Source organism: Stereum hirsutum (genome assembly GCF_000264905.1).
Source record: "Stereum hirsutum FP-91666 SS1 unplaced genomic scaffold STEHIscaffold_19, whole genome shotgun sequence".
Taxonomy (NCBI): domain Eukaryota; kingdom Fungi; phylum Basidiomycota; class Agaricomycetes; order Russulales; family Stereaceae; genus Stereum; species Stereum hirsutum.
The window spans coordinates 58,045-77,440 of NW_006763149.1; the positions used below are offsets into that span (position 1 = coordinate 58,045).

General features: G+C 52.3%; 7 protein-coding genes across 7 annotated transcripts; 3 read left to right on the forward strand and 4 right to left on the reverse strand.

Moving 5' to 3' along the window:
• Positions 1-444: 444 nt before the first annotated feature.
• STEHIDRAFT_162332 (cytochrome P450) lies at positions 445-1,730 on the reverse strand (the record flags this gene model as incomplete). Its single annotated transcript, XM_007309983.1, has 8 exons — positions 445-517; positions 598-741; positions 809-922; positions 983-1,064; positions 1,126-1,315; positions 1,389-1,399; positions 1,470-1,575; positions 1,665-1,730. 8 exons carry the CDS (start codon positions 1,728-1,730, stop codon positions 445-447), a joined length of 786 nt encoding a protein of 261 aa, XP_007310045.1.
• Positions 1,700-2,693, forward strand: STEHIDRAFT_22422 (cytochrome P450; the record flags this gene model as incomplete). Its single annotated transcript, XM_007309914.1, has 5 exons — positions 1,700-1,814; positions 1,903-2,035; positions 2,106-2,225; positions 2,369-2,517; positions 2,590-2,693. Coding segments are annotated over 5 exons (621 nt in total), but the record flags the coding sequence as incomplete, so codon positions are not given.
• A 1,459-nt stretch (positions 2,694-4,152) lies between these two features.
• Positions 4,153-8,475, reverse strand: STEHIDRAFT_142526 (uncharacterized protein). The gene is made up of 3 exons (XM_007309984.1): positions 7,962-8,475; positions 6,806-7,517; positions 4,153-6,514 (listed from the first exon to the last, which is right to left on the reverse strand). The coding sequence occupies exons 1-3, from the start codon at positions 8,142-8,144 to the stop codon at positions 4,608-4,610; spliced, it is 2,802 nt and encodes a 933-aa protein (XP_007310046.1). The 5' UTR covers positions 8,145-8,475; the 3' UTR covers positions 4,153-4,607.
• A 1,633-nt stretch (positions 8,476-10,108) lies between these two features.
• On the reverse strand, positions 10,109-11,976 carry STEHIDRAFT_172315 (uncharacterized protein; the record flags this gene model as incomplete). The annotated part of the gene is made up of 7 exons (XM_007309985.1): positions 10,109-10,358; positions 10,439-10,461; positions 10,512-10,592; positions 10,655-10,871; positions 10,939-11,204; positions 11,259-11,463; positions 11,528-11,976. 7 exons carry the CDS (start codon positions 11,974-11,976, stop codon positions 10,109-10,111), a joined length of 1,491 nt encoding a protein of 496 aa, XP_007310047.1.
• Positions 11,977-13,265: 1,289 nt separating this feature from the next.
• On the forward strand, positions 13,266-14,226 carry STEHIDRAFT_67630 (uncharacterized protein; the record flags this gene model as incomplete). The annotated part of the gene is made up of 3 exons (XM_007309934.1): positions 13,266-13,490; positions 13,544-13,719; positions 13,779-14,226. The coding sequence occupies 3 exons, from the start codon at positions 13,266-13,268 to the stop codon at positions 14,224-14,226; spliced, it is 849 nt and encodes a 282-aa protein (XP_007309996.1).
• A 392-nt stretch (positions 14,227-14,618) lies between these two features.
• STEHIDRAFT_125614 (uncharacterized protein) lies at positions 14,619-15,452 on the forward strand (the record flags this gene model as incomplete). Its single annotated transcript, XM_007309986.1, has 3 exons — positions 14,619-14,989; positions 15,096-15,277; positions 15,343-15,452. Coding segments are annotated over 2 exons (412 nt in total), but the record flags the coding sequence as incomplete, so codon positions are not given.
• Positions 15,453-15,567: 115 nt separating this feature from the next.
• On the reverse strand, positions 15,568-17,741 carry STEHIDRAFT_104836 (uncharacterized protein). Its single transcript, XM_007309987.1, has 3 exons — positions 16,983-17,741; positions 16,157-16,933; positions 15,568-16,091 (listed from the first exon to the last, which is right to left on the reverse strand). The coding sequence occupies exons 1-3, from the start codon at positions 17,518-17,520 to the stop codon at positions 16,072-16,074; spliced, it is 1,335 nt and encodes a 444-aa protein (XP_007310049.1). The 5' UTR covers positions 17,521-17,741; the 3' UTR covers positions 15,568-16,071.
• Between the last annotated feature and the right edge of the window lie 1,655 nt (positions 17,742-19,396).

Sequence of the window (19,396 nt, forward strand, 5' to 3'; positions counted from 1 at the left end):
GGTGGCGCCGCCCTTTTCAAGCTCCGCCCAAGTTATGAATTACCGCTTCCGGGTGGCCGCTCTGTGGCCCACAGAGCGGCCTAGCGAGCAGGGAGTGGACATGATACTTATAATACCTATTTATACTCATCTTGGCTTTACTATAGTATATATTTATATTTACTGATGTGCAATCTAACTAGCACAGGGGCAGGCCTCATTTTTTTTTGCCGCCACCACGCCTATATCGGTCCATAGCTTCCTCCATCTACTGTGGTACCAAGACTTCACGATCGCACACTGAGCTAGCTATTTGCCTCTGGTTCCTCAAGAAGCGCAGTACCCCCAAATGGCATCTCGCGGCTCGAACAATGTTCGCTCCATTCTCATCTCATTGGACTCCACCAAATAACCGTCACAAAATACATCTGCGGGTACGTAGGTCAAGAAATAACAACGACAGAACTACAATTCCGCGAGTAACTCCTTCATACTCGCTGACCTGACGCGCAGGTCGAAATCAAAGGGAACGGGCATCCTACACCAACGCAACAGTCAGCATCTTGCAAGACGTCCATGCTCAAGACTGTCGATACGAGTTTAAGGAATGATACGAACGAAACTGCGCCAACAGTGCAATCCACAGTGACAGACTTTAGCTTTCCCTCCTCATCCATTGACGGCACAATGTCGAAAGATGCCAATATCGATACGACGGCCGCCCACACGGCCTCTGTAGCGAACCATTTACCTGGACACACCCTAATACTCATAACACCGTGAGCACACCTGGTGCCTGATGAGGATTACGGCGAAAAATAGTAATGACCGTCTTCCGTAGCCAAATGCGAAGTCACTATAGTCCTTGCATCCGTCCTCGAGAAAGCGCTCTGGCCTGAAGACTTCCGGGTCAGGATAGATTTCCGAGTTGTGCAGTATCGACCTGCATAGTCGACACAGGTAAGTAAGACGTGCTCAGAGTGCTCTAGGTTGGCACCAGTACCAGCTGTTGGCCATCACGAGAGCGCCCTGAGGGATATGATACCCTTTATATACATCGTCACTCGTTGCCTGGTGCGGCACGCCTACCCGTTTATATCATTATCAGAACACCAGTCATGACGGCGTAGTCCATAAACTACGTACCCATGGGAAGAATAACTCCCCAACGCATGCACTCCTTGATCAGTGCATCGATGTATGGCAGTTGGTCTCGATGTTTGAAGGTCGGTAGAGTATCGACGCCGATAACGCGATCGACCTCTGCTTGAGCTTTCTCTTGCACCGACTGATGTGTGATCATGGCTAGAACGAATGTTTGTAAAAAGGAGCTGGTCTGAAGGGCAAAAAAAGAAGGCTTTAATATAAGTATTATAAATTCTTACGCGACGCAAAACGCGAGATCATACCGTATCTATGCCTGCTAAATTTGGGAAATGGGATCAGCGAATTTACTTCGATGGTGAATCAACGACCCAAAATGACCGTACCAGCGTAAGCGACACCGACACTGTCTCTTGCGACAATCTCATCGTCCTCATTGTGTACGTCTTCCAACATGGAAGCCGCGACAGACGTGGGCGCAGACCCATTTTCCTAGTACCATCATTCCGTAAACCAGCCGTAATGGAAATCCGTGGGTCCTATTGCGTTTACAATCTCTTGTATCATACTCTGGAGCATACATGAGGCTCGCAAAGACCGACGTTCTCGATTTCTACCTCCTGGACCAAGGCGAAGTAGATGGCCATTTATCGGTAACGCGCTTGACATGCTTTGTATGGAGAAAGGAATAAAACCGTGGATCGTATTTGACAGATGGGCGAAGGAGTATGGTAAGTCGTATAGTCTCATCTCATCTGCAGCCATTCATGTCTGAGCTTGGTCTGGCTTTTTGTCATTATCGTCGTTTATGATCTGTAGGCGACATCATGTCTGTCGAGGTGTTTGGGCAACCCATGATCATCCTGAGCTCACCGGAGGCGGTGACAGATTTGTTCGAGAAACGTTCGACTCTTTACTCCGGAAGAATGCGTCAAGTGATGATGGTTGAACTGTATGTTATTCTCGCGTGGATTATCAAAGTACAGATTCAGAGTGCTGATGTTGCGGTCGATCCACAATAGGATGGACATGGGATGGCAGATTACTCAGCTGCCGTACGGCGAAGCTTGGCGTATCCGGCGCAAAGTCTTTCACCAACACTTTGGGCCAGAGGCAATGAAGATCTACCGAGGTTTTCAGATGTCAGAAGCACACAAGCTGCTGAAGAACCTTAACCGCCATAGTGATGCTTCGGAGTTTCTTTCCGACCTTCGATTGCAAGTCCTCCTCATTGTGGGCTTCAAACACGTCTGTTCATGTATTACTTATTCCTCTTCCGTTGTAGATATGTCGGTGCAGCAATCATGAAGATCATGTACGGCCTGGAGGTTACGGATCCCAACCACCCATTCTTGGTGCTTGGAGAGAAGCAAGTCGAAATGTTTTCGCGAGCAGCCATGCCCGGCACTTTTCTGTGTGAAAATATTCCCGCCCGTTCGTCTTTTGATACCACTCGGCATTTTTCAGGAAAATATTCCTGTGGCTTACGCATGATTCCTGTTCCAGTCAAGTACGTACCGAGTTGGGTTCCGGGTGCCACTTTCAAACGCCAAGCTGCATTTTGGAGTCGCTGTGACAAGCAACTTCGAGACGAACCGTTTCAAATTGTCAAAGGACTCCTTGTGAGTGTCCATTTTATTTTCCATATTCGAAGTCCATGGTGGTTGGGCTGCAAAAGAGAGACAAGGGCAAAGAAAGGAATGGTGGGGGAGAGCTTGAACGTGACGAGAAATCTATAAGTATGAGACTTTAGCATACTTCGCGAATAGGGTATTTGGGTGGAAGATGGGGTTAGTATGGCCGGAGAGTCTGGGAATGCGCATAACCACTGTATGGCCTAATCGTCTCGAGGATGCCCTGCTGATCTCCGACAAAAATTTAGACTTAGACCGGCTACCTGGACAGTAAAATATCAGTCGATAAGAGGTGACTGATACACCCCCAGATTCTCGAATGGTAAATCGTTCGTTATTTTTGTGAGCGTGTGATGCGTCATACAGAATGTTCAAAAAGACAACTTGAAGCCAGGACAGCTACCTGTTTCTGGACACAGATACTCATAGATCTGCAAAAAAAGTCTTCGCATCCTCAGTCTCGGGCCGCGCTCAAAAAGATTCGGCATACTATGGTGTCGAAAATTATTAGCATGTTGTCAAGGTCGAAGACTTACGCCATTAGACCGGTCGAGAATATTAATTCTACCGTCACCGGTGTCAACCTTCCCTCCTTATCTACAGCGTGCATGACATCGAAGGTTGTGGACAAATATATTACCTACATGGAATACCGTTGCTGAGAGAAGACTTTGAGCAGCAATATTTCATCGAAAATACAAAGTATTCTGTCATTGACCTCGCAAACTCAGAGTGTTGCAATCAACGGCGTAGCATTGGCCAGTATCACCGTTCGCGCTATGAAAACATTGTCCTCAGAGTCGGCGTGTTTAGCTTGTGAGGGCAGTGTTAAAATAACCCACTCGCCAGCTGTGTCAACGTAAGTATGTCTCACATGCCATAGGATGAGCATCCCGTCTGAGTCGGTCAGGTTTACCTGGGTAGGGCTCCGAGTTTCCAGATTGACTGCCCGGGACCATTCAAAGAGCCGAGGATGAGCGTAGCTTGTCTCGTTCTAAAAGCAGGTTGAATCACATCCGCTAAGCTCTACCACGCTGAAACCAAACGAAGGAAAGCGCATAACGTACTCTTTGGCGACTGCCGTTCGCGAAACAATACACACGCCCGGCAAGAGCCGGCGGAGCCTGATTACAGTCACTAAGGAAGTGGCCGCTCATCACTTTCCTCTCCGCTCGTGCCAATAGCAGACAGCCACCAACATCCAAAATGACAATAGGAGTCCCAAGCTCCGATTCATATTACGACGACGGCGACATCACAGAGTACAGTAGTAATAGTGCAACAGGCTCACGGCGCGATACTATTATACACACGGGTGGCACTTGGCTAAGGCAAGGCAAAGCAAAGGCAAACGGGGTAGCGACCCGCGATCGGGGACGAGACTGACGGAGGGGGTGCAGTAAGCTACGAGAGAGAGGAACGTGAAAGTAAAACCAAAGAAAAGATGAAGATTGGAACGTGGGGAAGAGGAGTGCTTTTGGATGTGAGAAGAAAAAGCGGGCGTATAAGATGAATTTGGCGATGATGGATGCGGATACAGATGATGTGGTGAAAGAAGAAGAAAAAAGGAAGAGGACACAGACTAGGAGAAAGTATAAAAGTATAGAGGAGAAAGAGGAAAGACAATGCAAAGAAAGAGAACTCGTGCCGGCGAGGACGACGAACAGAAGAGTATTATAATGCACATCATGCATGGAGCCTAGCGTATAACAAAGAGACCAAAAGAGACGAAGCAGCAAGCAAGCGAGACAGAACGATCACGAGCGAATTCAAGCAGCGAGACCGAGAGAGGAAACGGAGGTGAGCAAGGCATAATCAAAAGCATCGTCGAAAGGTCGTCATCGCATCTTCTAGATGCACATGGGAGAAGTCGTGACCGACTCATCCTCCTCAAGCAAGAACTTTAGCAGCCCCTCCACCCCAGCCCTTCACATTAACAACCCTCCTCGCAAACCTCTTAATGGACCCTCTACCCGGCCCGGTACCCACACTTGCCCCACTCATCACATCCGGCACCGGGAAACTCTGCACGCCCTGCGACTCATCCAGTGCCACCGACTTTCCATTGCGCACCAGCGCAGTCTCCATCTCCATGTGCATAGTATTACTCGCCGTCACACTCGCCGAGAGCGGACTGGGAGACTGGACGCGCGAGGGCCAGATCATCCCGCTCGGATGCGCATCCACGTATGACGGTGAGAGGCCTTTTGAGAACGAGCGCGATCGGCCGTGTTTCGAGGACGAGGGAGTGGGGGAGTAAGGGTCGCGGTGGAGGAACTGGGAAGCCTGGTTCGGGCTTTCGACACGGCTGTCCGGATTGGAATTTGCCTTTGACCGAGAGTTCGTACTAGAGTTCGAGTTCGAGTGTGCGGAATGGGTATGCGACGGCACTGGAGATGCGGTCGATGACCGTGGAGGCACATCAAACGTGGAGGTGTACAGGGATGATATGGGGACAGGGCGCGGGGAAGACGGAGATAATGGCGAGATCGGAGAGATGGGCGATGTCGACGAACGGGACGGAGCAGGCGAATGTACAGGAAGCGGTGGTAGAGGTGGCGAAGGCTGGTCCTTATAGGCATGAGAGTTGTTGAGCGTGTGTGGCGTCGTACGTTGAGCCTCCTCGCCACCCTCGGTCTCCCTCTCCTCTTCGACGTCCCACATCTCTCTCTTTGCGCTGTCCAACAAATCTGCTTCAGAACTCGACATTCTCCACTTCTTGTTTTGGTTCTCGTTCTCCAAGCTTGCGCTCGAAGTTTGACCGACCGTAACTGCCGCCGCCCACATCCTCGTTCGCCTCCACCCATAACTCCCCGCCAACTCCGCCCTCGACCTCGCAAAACCTGCCCTCGCCGCCTTCGAACCCGCCTGCAACGGCGCAAATTCAATGCGCGTGGGCGTTTCTGGATCTTGCGAGTCGCCGACGAGAGCGTTGAAATCGATCGAGGTCGGAGACTGGTCGTCATGGGTGGACTCTGAGTCGGATGGGTCGAGGTCTGCGACGGCGCTGGCCCAACACATCTCTGCGAAGGCGGCTTGAGGTTCGCGGAGGAGCTGCTCATCCATCTCAACGTCAAGGTCGAACGCATCGGTAGCGATGACGGCGTTGGGACTCGCTAAGCCACGTTCCGTCGACACGGAGCACGAGGACGAAGAGGAGGACGACGACAATGAGGAAGTGGAGGCATTGGGATTTCCTTCAGGGTCGCGGAGGGGCGAAGGTCTTGGAAGAGATGACACTGGGGTGACGATATCAGAGCCGGTCGGATGGTCCAGAAGTGCACCGATGTCCTCGCCATGCTCTGAACCAGAATCCGAGTCCGAGTCCGAGCCCATATCGAGTTCGGAAACCAAGTCGGCATCCCTATCCAAACCACCGGCACGTTGTCCTCCTCTCGCACCCATCTCCATCGCCACATCATCCGGCAACCTAGACATTCTGGCCGACACTTCTTGGGCATTTTCACCCTCTAAGTCGAAGTCGACATCATCCATCCCCGTGCCACCAAAATGCGACAAGACGGGGTCGACAGGCGTCCTGCCTTGCACGACAACCGCATCTCCGGATGGACGGCCGTGGCCGTCGCTGATAAACAACGTACTAGTCACAACAGGCGGTCGAGACTGCCTCGGCCGTTGACTGTGCCTCTGCATGTACTCATTTTCTCGCCGCTCGCGCTCAGGACCATCATAAAGCGTAAGATCGGAGTCGGCGGACCAAATGGACGCGAGGTCGGCGGTACGGAAGGAGGCGAGGGAGCGGAGGTCGAAGCTGTGGTTCGATATCTCCGCGAAGACTGAGAGAAGAGAGTTTCAGGCAGTCAGCATTTTGTCTCCGTTTCAACGATGGAAATGGAAGGAGGAACGATGATTGGGACTGTGCGGGATAGGGGCCAGAATGATGGCTGACTCGTTGCGATGACGGGTTGATGAAACGCTATGTGCGACGTCATGCATCGAATGCAATGTCTAAACCTGGCGGCGATCCGCCACCCGGTTCAACCAAAAGCACGAAGCGCTCCGTCGACGAACCGAGAAACCGCGACAGATGGAGGCAAAACCGAGGGAAGAGGAAAGAGGAAACTCACTAGCTGAATCGATGCTGACCGCCCGTGCTCTCCTCCGATTCGCCCGCGTGCTCGCGCTCGCGCTCGAATTCCCATTCGCACCCGCCCCGCTCGGACCACTCTCAGAGGCCGCATTAACATTCACATTCACGTTCTCCGAACCAGCCACAGGCACCTCATCCTGTGGTGAGCGTGGCGCCGAGGTCGAGGACATGACCAACCCCGCAGACGAATCCCTTGTGTAGAACTGATACCCCAAGTCGACCAGCTGCGATGGTGTGACCAGTGGCGATTGCGTGGTGGTGTACGTGTAAGTCCCGTCCGCGTCCATCGACACTTGTATCCCCAACGCCTGCTCTACCTGTCCCCGAAGACCGAGCGGCACACCGCTATCCACGGCCTCGTACGGCGGAAGCTCACGATCCAGCTCTGAAGGCTCGACGTGGAGGATATTGAGCTCGTGGTCGTGGTCCCTCTGTGCACCGTTCCCATCGTTCTCGTGAATTTCCCCATGCTCGTGCGACTCTTGCTGTTCGTGGTGGTGGCGAGTGGCATGTGGGTGGCGGTGGCGCCCATACGAGTAAGGCCGCTCGTTTTCCGACTCGAGCAGTGCGAGGCGCCGGTTATGTTCTTCTAAATCACGTTCGCGCAAGCCAGGCCCACTACCAGCGACTAGTAGTGGTGATTGAGAGCGTGGGCCTTTTGGTGTTCCCGTCCGTCCTCCTGGTGATCGCTGTGGCAAAAGTAACATTCAAAGCACGTCAGTGTACGTTCACTGGGGTAACATCGGATGATTTTAGGCGCAAAGACGCAAGAGACAAAGTTGGTATGATCTCTAAGGTAGCTTGTCTCGTGTCCTGACTGGAGCGCAGGAAATAATACGATAGGACGGATAACGGCGCAGACATGTAAATCCGTGTGGTTAGAGCGCCACCGCTTCTGTCTAGTATAGATGGATCTATTCTTGTCCGGAGCGATCGGGAAGCAAAGACCAGAACGAACGTCTTGGCCAGGGTTTCTCCGCACCGAACTTTCATATGCGTGGACATGGAAGCTCCCAAAAATGACGCATTCCAGACTTCGGAGACACGAAGAACGGAATGCGAAGACGAAGACGGAAGCGAAGACGAAATGAAAGCAACGAACCACAAACAAGACAATAGCCTGAGATACGTACCGACTTGGAGTTGGAGCTCGGACCTGCCTCATACGCCGGGAGTGGCGCACTATCATTGATACGGTTTCCGAACCAGCGCCTCCTCGAGGAAGACGTCGGCTGAGCTTGGGGGATGAAGTGGTCCTCGTCGTCTCCGAGGACATTGTCCAGGGAGGGGAAAGCACCAAACTGTGAGAAGGCCATAGCGACACGACGAGAAAAGAAATAGGATAAACGAGAGCAGGTAGTCGAGCGTCGGGGTTTAGAGCGGACGAGAACAAAAAGTTGAGCTTGGATCAGCTGAACTGAGGTCGTCGTCTGCGTTCAGGGGGTTCAAGCGAGAGCGCGAGTGGGAAGGGCTGAGCAAGACGACAATGAATGATCAAAGCAAGCAAGCTGTCGGCTGTGCTATGTCCGAGTCCTCGTTTCACGTTGAAGCTAAAGCTGTGAGGATGACTGCAGTGGACTGGGTTTGGGGCAGAGGACTTGGAGGGGAAGGAGTCAGCTGAGGACTGATGTAGGGGGTGGGTGTGGCGGGTCGGAGTTGGGAAAGAGGGATGATGGGATGATGGAACGAGGAGATGGCAAGTATAAGAAGTGCGCGGCACACGAATGAGGAGAGCGGCTGATGTCGAGTCGCCACAGACGGGCAGCTGAGCCTGGAGAGTGCGGAAGAGGAGAAGGGGCCGGGTAGGGGACCTCTGGGGATCGCTGGCTATATAGACCGCTTGTAATCAGTGGGATCTCCATCGCCGTCACAATTCGAGGCAAGCGAGCAGACGAGAGGCGCCGGTGCGGCCAACACGCTTTTGTTCTTCGCACAATTGTCCAACACCTTCCATTCGTCCCTCCCACCGCGCCTATCGCCATCATTTCACGCATGTTCGGGCGTCGCTCGAGCTTTCCATCTCAGCCGACTGGACATGCTGCAGCGTAGAAGCAAGACACATAGACAGCACAGCCAGTTAACCGAACGTTGTCGTTCGTCGTCGTTGTCGTGGACAGAAAGCCTGCACCATTGTAGGTGGCATCGATGTCCGCGGTGCCACACCGGAGCACACCGGAGATCCCTGTCAAACAATTACAGTACGTTCATTTCAAATTCAAGCGCGGAGGCAAATTGGCAAATTAAACCTTCAAAGCGTATATTTAATGAAACGACAACGTCGGCGGCGCGTTACGACCCTTTTCTCCGTATTTACTAGTTGCATACCTGGACCTTTCGCAGCCTAACTACCTTTGAGATCTTGGGATACCGATTATCCACTAGCTCTCTGCACACATGGTTAGATAGCCGACGGAGCAGCTAAAGTCTCTGCGGCTGTACGCATCGTGTTCAACGACGAATTCAAGGTTGAAATCACTACCCTCGCAGTTGGGTTTCTTGAGAACTCGAAAGTCAACAGAGGAGTCACAGCATGATTCGCGCCTGCTGTCAAACTGGCGACTGGCAACGACGACGCAATTATCCAACCATAAATGAACACTCTCACACCCCTGTGAGTCTGACTCTGACATCGGTCCACTGATCCTCCGATCCGTCTCCACCACAGCCTTGTTGACGCTCACTATCAGATAGTACGAGGCATGACTTTTAAACGCACGAATCAGTCGGTATTGGACTTGTATTATCTTCTGCCGGTCGCCAGGGAAGATAAGGACGTTGTCGTGTTCAGGATGGGAGAGCACAAGAACAATAACGGACGACACTCACGTCCAAAAATAGCAGCCGGTTTACGGAAGCTACGCCAACTTCGCGGCATCCAAATTGTGTCCGACAACTTGAATAAATGTCAGCTGCCATAAACGAGTAGGGAGAGACGTCGAAACGAACATGCCTGCATTCGAAGTACGTCTGTCCTTGGAAGCGTTCTTGTTGTGCGTCCATGCCACTTATTGTTATTTTATACTTAGAACATTCATCTTCACGACCTTCGTTCGTGGACACCACGACTGTCTACCATTGGAACCTGCCACTACACTCTCGTCACTTTACATTGTGAACGAAGCAAACGCCTATTACATGCTTTCCATACACCGAAACGCTATTCGTAGTGAGAAGTCCAGAATGTGAGGACTTCTCATAATCAAGCCTAATAGGATCCGCCTTCAGATCTGCAACCAGAAAAAGAGCCCAAATCGCACCCACACTTTCCAAAAGGCCGCACCTAACAACCCGACGAAGTGCGTCCTTCCACTCGATCTTCGGTGGTAGCTCCGGACGACGAGGGCATCGAAGTGAGACTTTCCATATCTCTCTCAAATCCATCGCCGAGGTCGGTTAACAGGTTCTCGCGAAGCGGAGAGCCGATCTCGCTGGTGTCAGACTCGTCCTCCAATTCTTCGACGGCAGCCTCGCCAACGACGGAGGCGAAAGAGTTGGCCCGGCCTCGAGACTTTGAGGTCGTGCTCTCAGTTCTGTAAAAGCAGTGTAAGAGGAGAAATATGGGATGCGCAAAAAACTCAATGAATACGGTAGAATTTCATGATCCACAGACATAACTTGGCATACCTCGGTACACTGTGGCTTGATGAGCACGCATCCACACAAGCGAGCGAGATGAAGCTTACCTCGTCCACTTGACGTAGATCCGTAATCCTGCCTATCTCTTTTTCGCCGCGAGAGTTATACCAGGACGTGCGAAACCCAGTCTGCGAAGATGCATTAGGTTGAGTGGAGTTCTGCATGCTGTTGATGAACAAGGTAGGCATACCGCAATCAGTGGCATGACCAAGACTGATTCCGTGACATGTATACGGCGGAGGAACTGAATCTCGTTGTCTCCTAGCGCCGTCACAGGAAACGGCGACCGAGGCGTGATATTACTTAGAAAAGTGGGAGGTTTCCTGCAATGTACTAGTTGGCCATTGCATTCGATGTCGATAGAAACGAGAAACGGCTGTTCACTTCGAGAAACAGTGAGCCAAGCGCTGCAATATGTGCTGTGACAAGCATGAGCCTCTATACATAACTATAAACGAGATAGGTTCTACTCACCATTTTATACTAGAGCCAGGTTCCATCGATCCAGATTCTATGACCCGACTGCAGCAGGGACAGTAACAAAGATGTTTCTTCTCGCGGCGAAGAATTGCATTCATCGCGAGAGCAGTACCGGGTTTGACCACATCACCCCATTGTGCTGACTTGATCGGAGCAATATGTGAAATATCGTCAGAAACAGTGATATCATAGTCTCCCCGCTCAACGAAACTTTCTCCCGCACGATTGGCAAAGTAGAGCTTCAGTAGGTTATCGAAGAGCTGCTGTATGTTAGCAAACAGTGTACTGTGTGGCAAGGACACCAGTGAGCTAACCTCGCGAGTTGCACACAGTTCTATGGGAAGTGATATTGTCTGGCCGAGCATATCGGTCAGTAGGAGTAGCCGATCTGTTGAAGAGCTGCTTTCTCCTTCCCAAGTATGACCGAGCTTTGGAGGAGGCCTCTCCATTTGACGGGAAACCTGAGCAAGCGTGAGATGCTGTCGTTTGGAAGTTTCCTCTAACCGTCGGAGAGAAGTCCTGTCGTATACAGAGCAATGTAAATCGATATTTGTCCGCAATGTAAGCGTAAAGCTCAACTTACCATTGAGAGACTGCTAGTAGCGCGTTATGCCTCTCGACCTGATCCTTTAACCTCCTCCGCATCTCTACTACTTCTTCCTTCTTAAACAAAGACCAGCCAATCTTCCACCACGAATCCCGTATCATGCTCCCTGACCCTCCCTCCTGCAAACTGCCTTTGTACGATGATATAGACGCATAGAACTCGCCTAAGAGCTCTCTCGCCGAGTTGAGCGCACTTCGTATCGCTCGCTCGACAGAACCTGGCAATTTCTGCGTCTTATCTTGAGAATAGATTGCGTTGTGTACAGTCGTCAAGACATCAGAGAACGAATCGAGTTCGAAGAGCAGAGCCTGGTAGTCTTTCGAGGAGCCGGCGCCATCGCCGAGTGCTTTGCGGATTTTGACGGCGAGGTCGATGATGGAGAGAATGTCGCCAAACGAGCCAAAGGTGAATGCAACCATGGACATGCGAGGGTCACAGAGAGGTAGAGGTAGACAGTGAAGTGGGGGAAGTTATCATGCGCCGAAAGCAAGATTGCCTCTTGTAGGGCCATTTTTAACAACATGGCAGTGCGGGCGTTTCGTGGATGATACAAGCAAGTTATTATACGTGTAAAGGCTTGAATATGTGAGCAGCGGTGCGCTCTGATGTTGAGTTCAAAATGTTGCCAGAAGTCCGTGAGGAGGATAGCCAGTCCCCTATTGTGGCGCAGCGAGCCTCTCATATCACATCCGGCCCGGAGGCTACCGCCTGGTGGCGTAAGAAAGATGGGCGCTTGAACTGCGCCTCGTTCATGCACCACACCATCACCACCGGTCAGTACTTGGTCGCTGGTCATCATAGCAGTATATCGTCAACGGGTGTTTAGAATTCTCAATCATACAGTGTAGGAAACCGATATCATCGACGAAGCCAGAAGTGCGTACCAGTCCAATGTTGTCGTCATCGTCCGAGTCCGTGCTGTGCCAGCTTGATCTCCCCCGCTGACGATTTACGCTGTTCCTCTCCAGTGCACAAGTCAGACGAACCAAACGATGAGCCTCCTGCGTACGATGCTCAAGGTCCAGCTACATATAGCACTGCTGGTACCTCACGGCCAATGCCTCAAGGGCCTCCTGTGTCGTTTCCCTACTCCCAACAGTCATATACCGTCAGACAGCCCCCTATGTCATCAGACCCGCCCCCACCCGTATACCACCCCCAGTCTCGAGAGTCCACATCTATGCGCTTTTTCAAGGCTCTGTCTGTGGCCGTCCTTGTATGGCTCGTTTTTGCTGTCGTAAGTCATGGTGTGGTAGACTTGGCTGGACGTCGGCATGGACATGGACGTCACGGACATCATCATTCCCCTTCAGACTGGGCGCAGCTAGGATGCATTAGTGCCTCTGAGCTAGTCTCTACATCGGAAGCAGACGAGACGCGCAATGTACGCCAACCCTCACACCGTGCCCAGGCCCTTGCCACATACTCTCTTCCTGTCGATGCCAGTCTCGTACTATCATCGCAGTCACGATGGTCCCATTCCGGAGACGTGTACGTCTATGAAGATGCTACGCTTGGCAGGGAAGATCAGCAAACCAGGGTGGACGTTTTTGTTCACGCTGCCTCGTTGTCGGGGCTTGATAGTACGGAAGTGTGCTGGTGGATGGGACCTTTTGGAGAGAACCATATCGGTGTCAAGGTATGTGACATCGCCTTTTTGACTGCGCAAGCGGTTCTTGATTTGATTTTGACTGATATCGACATCGATATCCTGATGTTACAGCGCGCTTCTTCGTGGTTCAACAACATATTCAATAAGATATTGCAAGTCGAGATCCATGTTCGCCTTCCACCGCCAGCGAGCGATGATACTCCTACCTATATTCCTTCCTTCGAGATGGACCTTCCCTCATTCTCTACTACGATCGGAGACCTCCAAAGCTCCTACGAGTTTGGCCACTTTGCCCTCAAGACCGCCAATAAACCAGTTCAACTGAAGGTACGTCTTATCCTTTATCGCTTTAATGGAGGGTGTTTAATCTCCCTCCACAGTCCGTCTGCGCGGCTACCGCGAAGGTGGAAAGTTCTAACGCACCGATATATGGCTACTACAACACAAGCAGCTCGCTCGACCTCGTCACCTCTAACGGCGTGATCGACGCGGTCATTCACATGTACAACGATAACGCTGGCCTGCCGACCTCTCTCAGGCTTGAAACATCAAATGGGTAAGTTTCCCCTTTCTTTCGTCAACTTATGATCACTCAACCTAAACGCACCGATGCAGGAAAATTGAGACTTCCATCTCTCTTTACTCTTCCCACCGCACCTCTGATTATGGCCAATTCAAAATCGACGCCAGAACGAGCAACAAGCCCCTCGAACTCACCCTTCACAAAGCTCCCGTCGATTCAACTCTGACTCTCGAAGGCAAAACCTCCAATGCACCAGCCGAGGTCTCTGTCCCCGCTGCCTACGAAGGCGACTTTGTGCTGTCCACTTCGAACGCCGCGCCTGCAGTGAGAAGGGTTCACGACGTAGAAGACCCTTCTGGTGCTGGAAGGAGTCGGCGTGTCGATACCTCTAGCGTGATCGGGGGGACTTTGCGAGGGAACGTCGCATGGCGCAGTGGTCTTGTGGATCTGGAGGAGCAAGCCGACGGTGGTCAAAGCTTGACAGGGAGTGGTACGGTCCAAGTGACGACATCCAATGGCCCGGTGCAGTTGATAGTGTAAGTAGGGCTCACATGGTGCTGATACGATGACAGAGCCTCTCAACCTTACCGCTTCTTTCCCTGATTTATATGTTGTACGATCTATCTCTCCTTACGTTGTACAGTACCCTTTTCGGTTTGGGTTCGCTCAACTCTCCGAGTGCTATATATGTTCCCTAGATATACGAACTACTTACAGAATATACGTGTGTACACTGTCTTTGGCAAATTATTTCAACCTCTCCCGACTGATCTACGACGACGGAATGCTCGAAAGTGAAGGAAGCTGCAAGCCTGCAACGGTGGCACTCACATAACCTCGGTGGCACCCCAATTGAAATTCGTGCGGACGAAAGTCCGCTCGCCACTCTTGAACATCAACCTTACCTTCATACCTTCTTGACCGTCATCCACGATGTCTTCAACACTCCCTCTCCCTCCCAGACCTCCACGTGTTCGGATGCGACACCTTCCAGAACTCATATACTCGGTCATCTTCAGCTCACTGTCAGTACACCTCCTGTACCAGCGCCGCGAAGCCACGACGGAACGACACCATCTCAACGCACGGATATCCATTCTCGAAGACCTCACGAAACGGCTGAAAACAGGAGAGAATGTGGATGATACCGAGATTGAGAGGCTAAGGAGGCTTGGGCGAGAGGGTCAGAAGGGAGTGGATGCGAATGGTGTGGTGATCGTTGGAGATGAGGATATTGGATGGAAGGAAGTGTTTTTGGGGAGGAAGACGGCAGAGAGACCGAGCGCATATGAAGATATTTCTAGTACGTTTACTTCCATCTCGTTTAACTCAACATTTGGTTATCTAGTTTTATTGTGGTCTCTCTTGACGACTAACATCCCACGTTTACGCCTTCTTTTCCTGACTAGACACGGACCCTTCCTCTTCATCATCGACTACTAAGTCATGACATTGCCTGTCCTTGTCTGTCTTTGTGCTTCAGTTATGTCTGTCTGCATCCGCTAGAAATACAATCTATGCCGCGCATGTATAGTTTCGGGAGACATCTTACCGTGTGCATCTCCACGGGGAAGTGTTCGGTTGGCTCGAGGTAAGTTTGTATGATGTGCCCAGTTGTACAATACTCGGAAAGCATGCTCACTTCATGTCTTATAGGTATAAGATTATAGATACCAGCGTGCTACTCTGGAAAAGGCACAACGTAGCCATTCATTCGTGACTGCGGTTCGTATGTCGGGGCACACGACCCGTATTTTCTGTGCTCAGTCGGTTTGTTTGTTAACTACTAGTTAACCAGCCAAATACCGCATGATGGATGTGCATGAAGTGCGATATGCGACTACGAAGCGCATCAGCTCGTTTTTTTTTTGGATCCGCTTTATTGAATGCCAACTTCATCGTCGGCATCATCAAGAAACAATCAAAACAAGCTCTATTACATGGTGCAGAATTCCGGAAACCACAGGGATCGATAGTATGTACAACATCCACAGACAATGATGGAAAGAGTAAAAGACTCTTGACGAACGAGACTAGAAAGACAACAACCGAAGAGCAAGATCTGCCAAACTGGCGTACGAAGACAGGTGGCGTAGAAATCGGGTGTAACAAACATGGCAAGAGATCAAGTAGCATGACCGGACGAACAGAAAGAACAACAACAGGATGGAGCGAGTCAAGTTCCGAACGTAGAAAATATGAGAGCCGACGGAGGAATACGGAGGGAGTAAATTCAAGCAATAAAACAGGAAGAAATGGGAGATGGTGACATCATGCTTCGGGGAAATTTGGATGCGGTAGCGGGGTTGAGTTGGTAGAACATAATTGTCGAAGTAAACGACCATCGACAGCAAACCTGAGGGACTGGGGCGGCCAAATTGGACTCTATGATTTTGCACCTGATGCTAACGATGAAACAAAACAAGAGTTTAATCATCGCCAGCCACAGATTTTAAACCGCAAACTTTACCTGGCTTGGTGTTCTTCTTCTTCTTCTTGTTCTTCTTTGGCGCGGGCCCAGACATAGTACTCTCGCCTGTCTCGCTCGCATTGTCCGGAATACTTGCTTCGAGCATAAGCTTCTTCGCCGGATCATGCTCGTTGGCGAGGACCTCGGCGGTATCGGGAGCCGCTCCCTGTCCCACTTCGTTAGCCGGTGTAGCAGGTTCAGTATCTAGCTCTGTAGGTCCCTTCTCGTCCGCGGGGGTGGCAGGAACGATCCCGGGAGGAGTGGGAGTCTCGACAGCGTCAACAGAGGAAGAGGCGTCGAGCTTGATTCCTTGGTCGCTAGCCACATGCGCGGTAGGATCTGCCTTGGAAGGTTCGTCTTGCTTGGTTGCTTGATCACCAGTGGTAGGTGCAGTGGAGGTTGCCTCAGGGAAGCTCTCGGAAGTAGCAATGGTCTCGGCAGCCTTCGTCTCTGTGCTTGCACTAGCATCGACGGGGGGGTTTTCCGCTTTCGCTGACCCATTGCCGGCAGCAGGTGGTGTAGACGAAGCCTCATGGACGCCATCCTTCTCCGCGGTGCCGTTCGCGACGACGCCGGATGTAGTATTGGTGAGATCATGATCGCATTTCGGGGGAACGGGAGGGGGAACAAGGTCGTCTTCGGCGGGGGCAGCATCCTTTGCATCAGCAGCGGTGGGAGCGGGCTCCGAAGGTATATTGGTGGAGGTTGTAGGCGTCTTTTCGACCTCGGAGGACTTTGTTCTATCGGCAGAAAGACTCGTTGTGGCTGATGCAGCATCTACATCAAATTAAGATCTGTATAAAAAGAAGTGACCGAGAAAACGTACCAGTTGTCGGAGCTTTCGTGTCTTCCCTTGGAGTAGACAAGGACAGCACAGCACTGCTAGCAGGTTCAGAAGTAACGGTCGAGGACACGGGTGGCGAAGTAGTGGAATTGGCGACCTCGGGCGAACTTGCTGCAGCGTCAAGCCTCGCGTCGTGTCCTTGACGTGGTGGGTCCTTCGTCACGGGCTCGTGCGTGGACTCAGAGCCTACAGGCGACTTGGACGTTTGAGGTTGGCCCCAAGCGTTACGTGAGGGTGTGCCCCCAACCTTTGTGACCCAAGGATTGTTAAGTTGAGTAGTCGACGCGGGCGTGGATGGTTTTGAGGAAGATGGAGTCGACTTCGGTTCGGCGTCAGTCGGTGTCGCAACTTTCGAACGTATCCTGTCCAAAACGCTGAGTCGGACAGGAGGATTGGCCTGCATGGGTATAGTAGTCAAGGCAGGCTGCTGTTCCGCTTTGGCCGCCTCTCTATCCGCCTCTTCTCGAGCCTCTTTGGCCACCCTCTCTTTGCTCTCTTTGGCGAGCCTAGCTTTCTCCATGAGTTCTCCTTTCTTAGCCTTTGCCGTCTTCTTCTCCCTCTCCTTCTTCTCCTCTTCCTCCTTAACCTTTCTCTCCTCGTCCGCCTTCACCTTCTTCGCCTCTTCCTCCTTCGCCTTCCGGTCCGCCTCCTCCTTCGCCTTCCTGGCCTCTTCCTCCTTCACCTTCTTCGTCTCTTCCTCCTTCACCTTCTTCGCCTCTTCCTCCTTCGCCTTCTTCGCCTCTTCCTCCTTCGCCTTCATGTCCTCCTCCTCCTTCGCCTTCCGGTCCGCCTCCTCCTTCGCCTTCCTGGCCTCTTCCTCCTTCACCTTCTTCGCCTCTACCTCCTTCACCTTCTTCACCTCTTCCTCCTTCACCTTCTTCGCCTCTTCCTCCTTCGCCTTCTTCGCTTCTTCCTCCTTCGCCTTCATGTCCTCCTCATCCTTCGCCTTCCGGTCCGCCTCCTCCTTCGCCTTCCTGGCCTCTTCCTCCTTCACCTTCTTCGCCTCTACCTCCTTCACCTTCTTCACCTCTTCCTCCTTCGCCTTCCTGTCCGCCTCCTCCTCCTTCGCTTTTCTGGCCTCTTTCTCCTTCGCCTTCTTCGCCTCTTCCTCTTTCGCCTTCTTATCGGCCTCCTCTTTCGACTTCCTCTCCCCTTCCGCCTTCACCTTCTTCGCCTCTTCCTCTTTCGCCTTCTTAGCGGCCTCCTCCTTCGCCTTCCTCTCCCCCTCCTCCTTCGCCTTCCTCTCCTCCTCCTTCTTCGTCTTCTCTTCTAGCTCCCTCGCAACCTGGTCCTGAGCCTCTTTCTCAGCTTTCTCGCGAGCCTCTCGCTCAGCCTTCGCCTTCGCCTCCCTCTCCGCCACCCTCCGGGCCTCCTCAGCCACGCGCTCCGCCGTCTCTGCGTCTAATCGTTTTTGTTCCTTCTTCTTATTCTCTTTTTCTTTCTCTTTCGCTGCAGGATCGAAACTGCCCCATCCGCCAGGAATCGCCGTGGATGCGATACTCGACTGACTGGACAAGCTAAGTCTTCGTACCTTCTGCTCAGGCGTCTTCAACTCGTCCGACTCCATATCGCTGTCGACACGCTCGTCCTTCTCCGCCACGGGAGGCTGCTCGCTCCCAAGCAACCAGCTCGCAACCCCGCCGAAGAGCCCCGACTTTGGTCCGGACGAAGACGGAGTTTTGGGCGGAGGTCCAGTCGGCGTGGAGCGAGAGCGTTGATGAGATGATCCAGTATTACGGGTCTTCTGTTTGGAGGTTGTGTTCGCAGATGACGTGACGGCGGCGCGGACGGTGTAGGGAGGGGGAGGATTGGAAAGGGTAGTGGTGGTGGGTGAAGGCGCAGGGTTAGCGCCGGAGGAGGTGGAATCGGTGATGATTTTGAGGTCCTTCTCTTTAGACGGCTTGCCCAACGGAACGGTGGCTTGCTTCGGAGTAGAATGCGTGGCGGGTTGCTCGGTCTGAGGAGGAGGTTCGAGGGATGCAGTGTTCGTAAGTGAAGCAGAAAGCAGATCTTCTACATTGGAGACAGGAACAGGACCGTCATTCGTCTTTCCACCCTTCGTCGTGGTCGTAACATTGTCTACAAGATTCATATCAGTCATGGGCGTGGGTTCCTCCGTCAACCCACCGCCAGTGTTCGTCGTCGACGCCGCCGCTACGGGCGTCGAATTCTTCCGCACAGCCTGCTGTGACTCCTTCGCCTTCTCTTTCCCCTTACCCTTCGCCAAACTCTCTTTCCTCTCCCTCACGGCCGGCACCGTCCCACTCTCCGAGACTTTCCGTGCTCTCTCAGCAACACCGCTCCCCTCCGCCGTCGATCGCCGCCCCAAGCCCTGCCCATCCTTCGGCAGAGGCATCGGAAGGGGCGGCGGCTGGACAGGCTTACTTGCCTCTGCC

Coding starts and splice junctions, on each gene's coding strand:
- STEHIDRAFT_142526 (XM_007309984.1), bottom strand. CDS start 8,144: ATGGCCTTCTCACAGTTTGGTGCTTTCCCCTCCCTGGACAATGTCCTC. Junction 7,518..7,961: donor CGAGCTCCAACTCCAAGTCG/GTACGTATCTCA, acceptor CTTTTGCCACAG/CGATCACCAGGAGGACGGAC. Junction 6,515..6,805: donor GGTCAGCATCGATTCAGCTA/GTGAGTTTCCTC, acceptor CTCTTCTCTCAG/TCTTCGCGGAGATATCGAAC.
- STEHIDRAFT_104836 (XM_007309987.1), bottom strand. CDS start 17,520: ATGGAGAAAGCTAGGCTCGCCAAAGAGAGCAAAGAGAGGGTGGCCAAA. Junction 16,934..16,982: donor CACGAAAGCTCCGACAACTG/GTACGTTTTCTC, acceptor AATTTGATGTAG/ATGCTGCATCAGCCACAACG. Junction 16,092..16,156: donor GAAGAAGAACACCAAGCCAG/GTAAAGTTTGCG, acceptor TTTCATCGTTAG/CATCAGGTGCAAAATCATAG.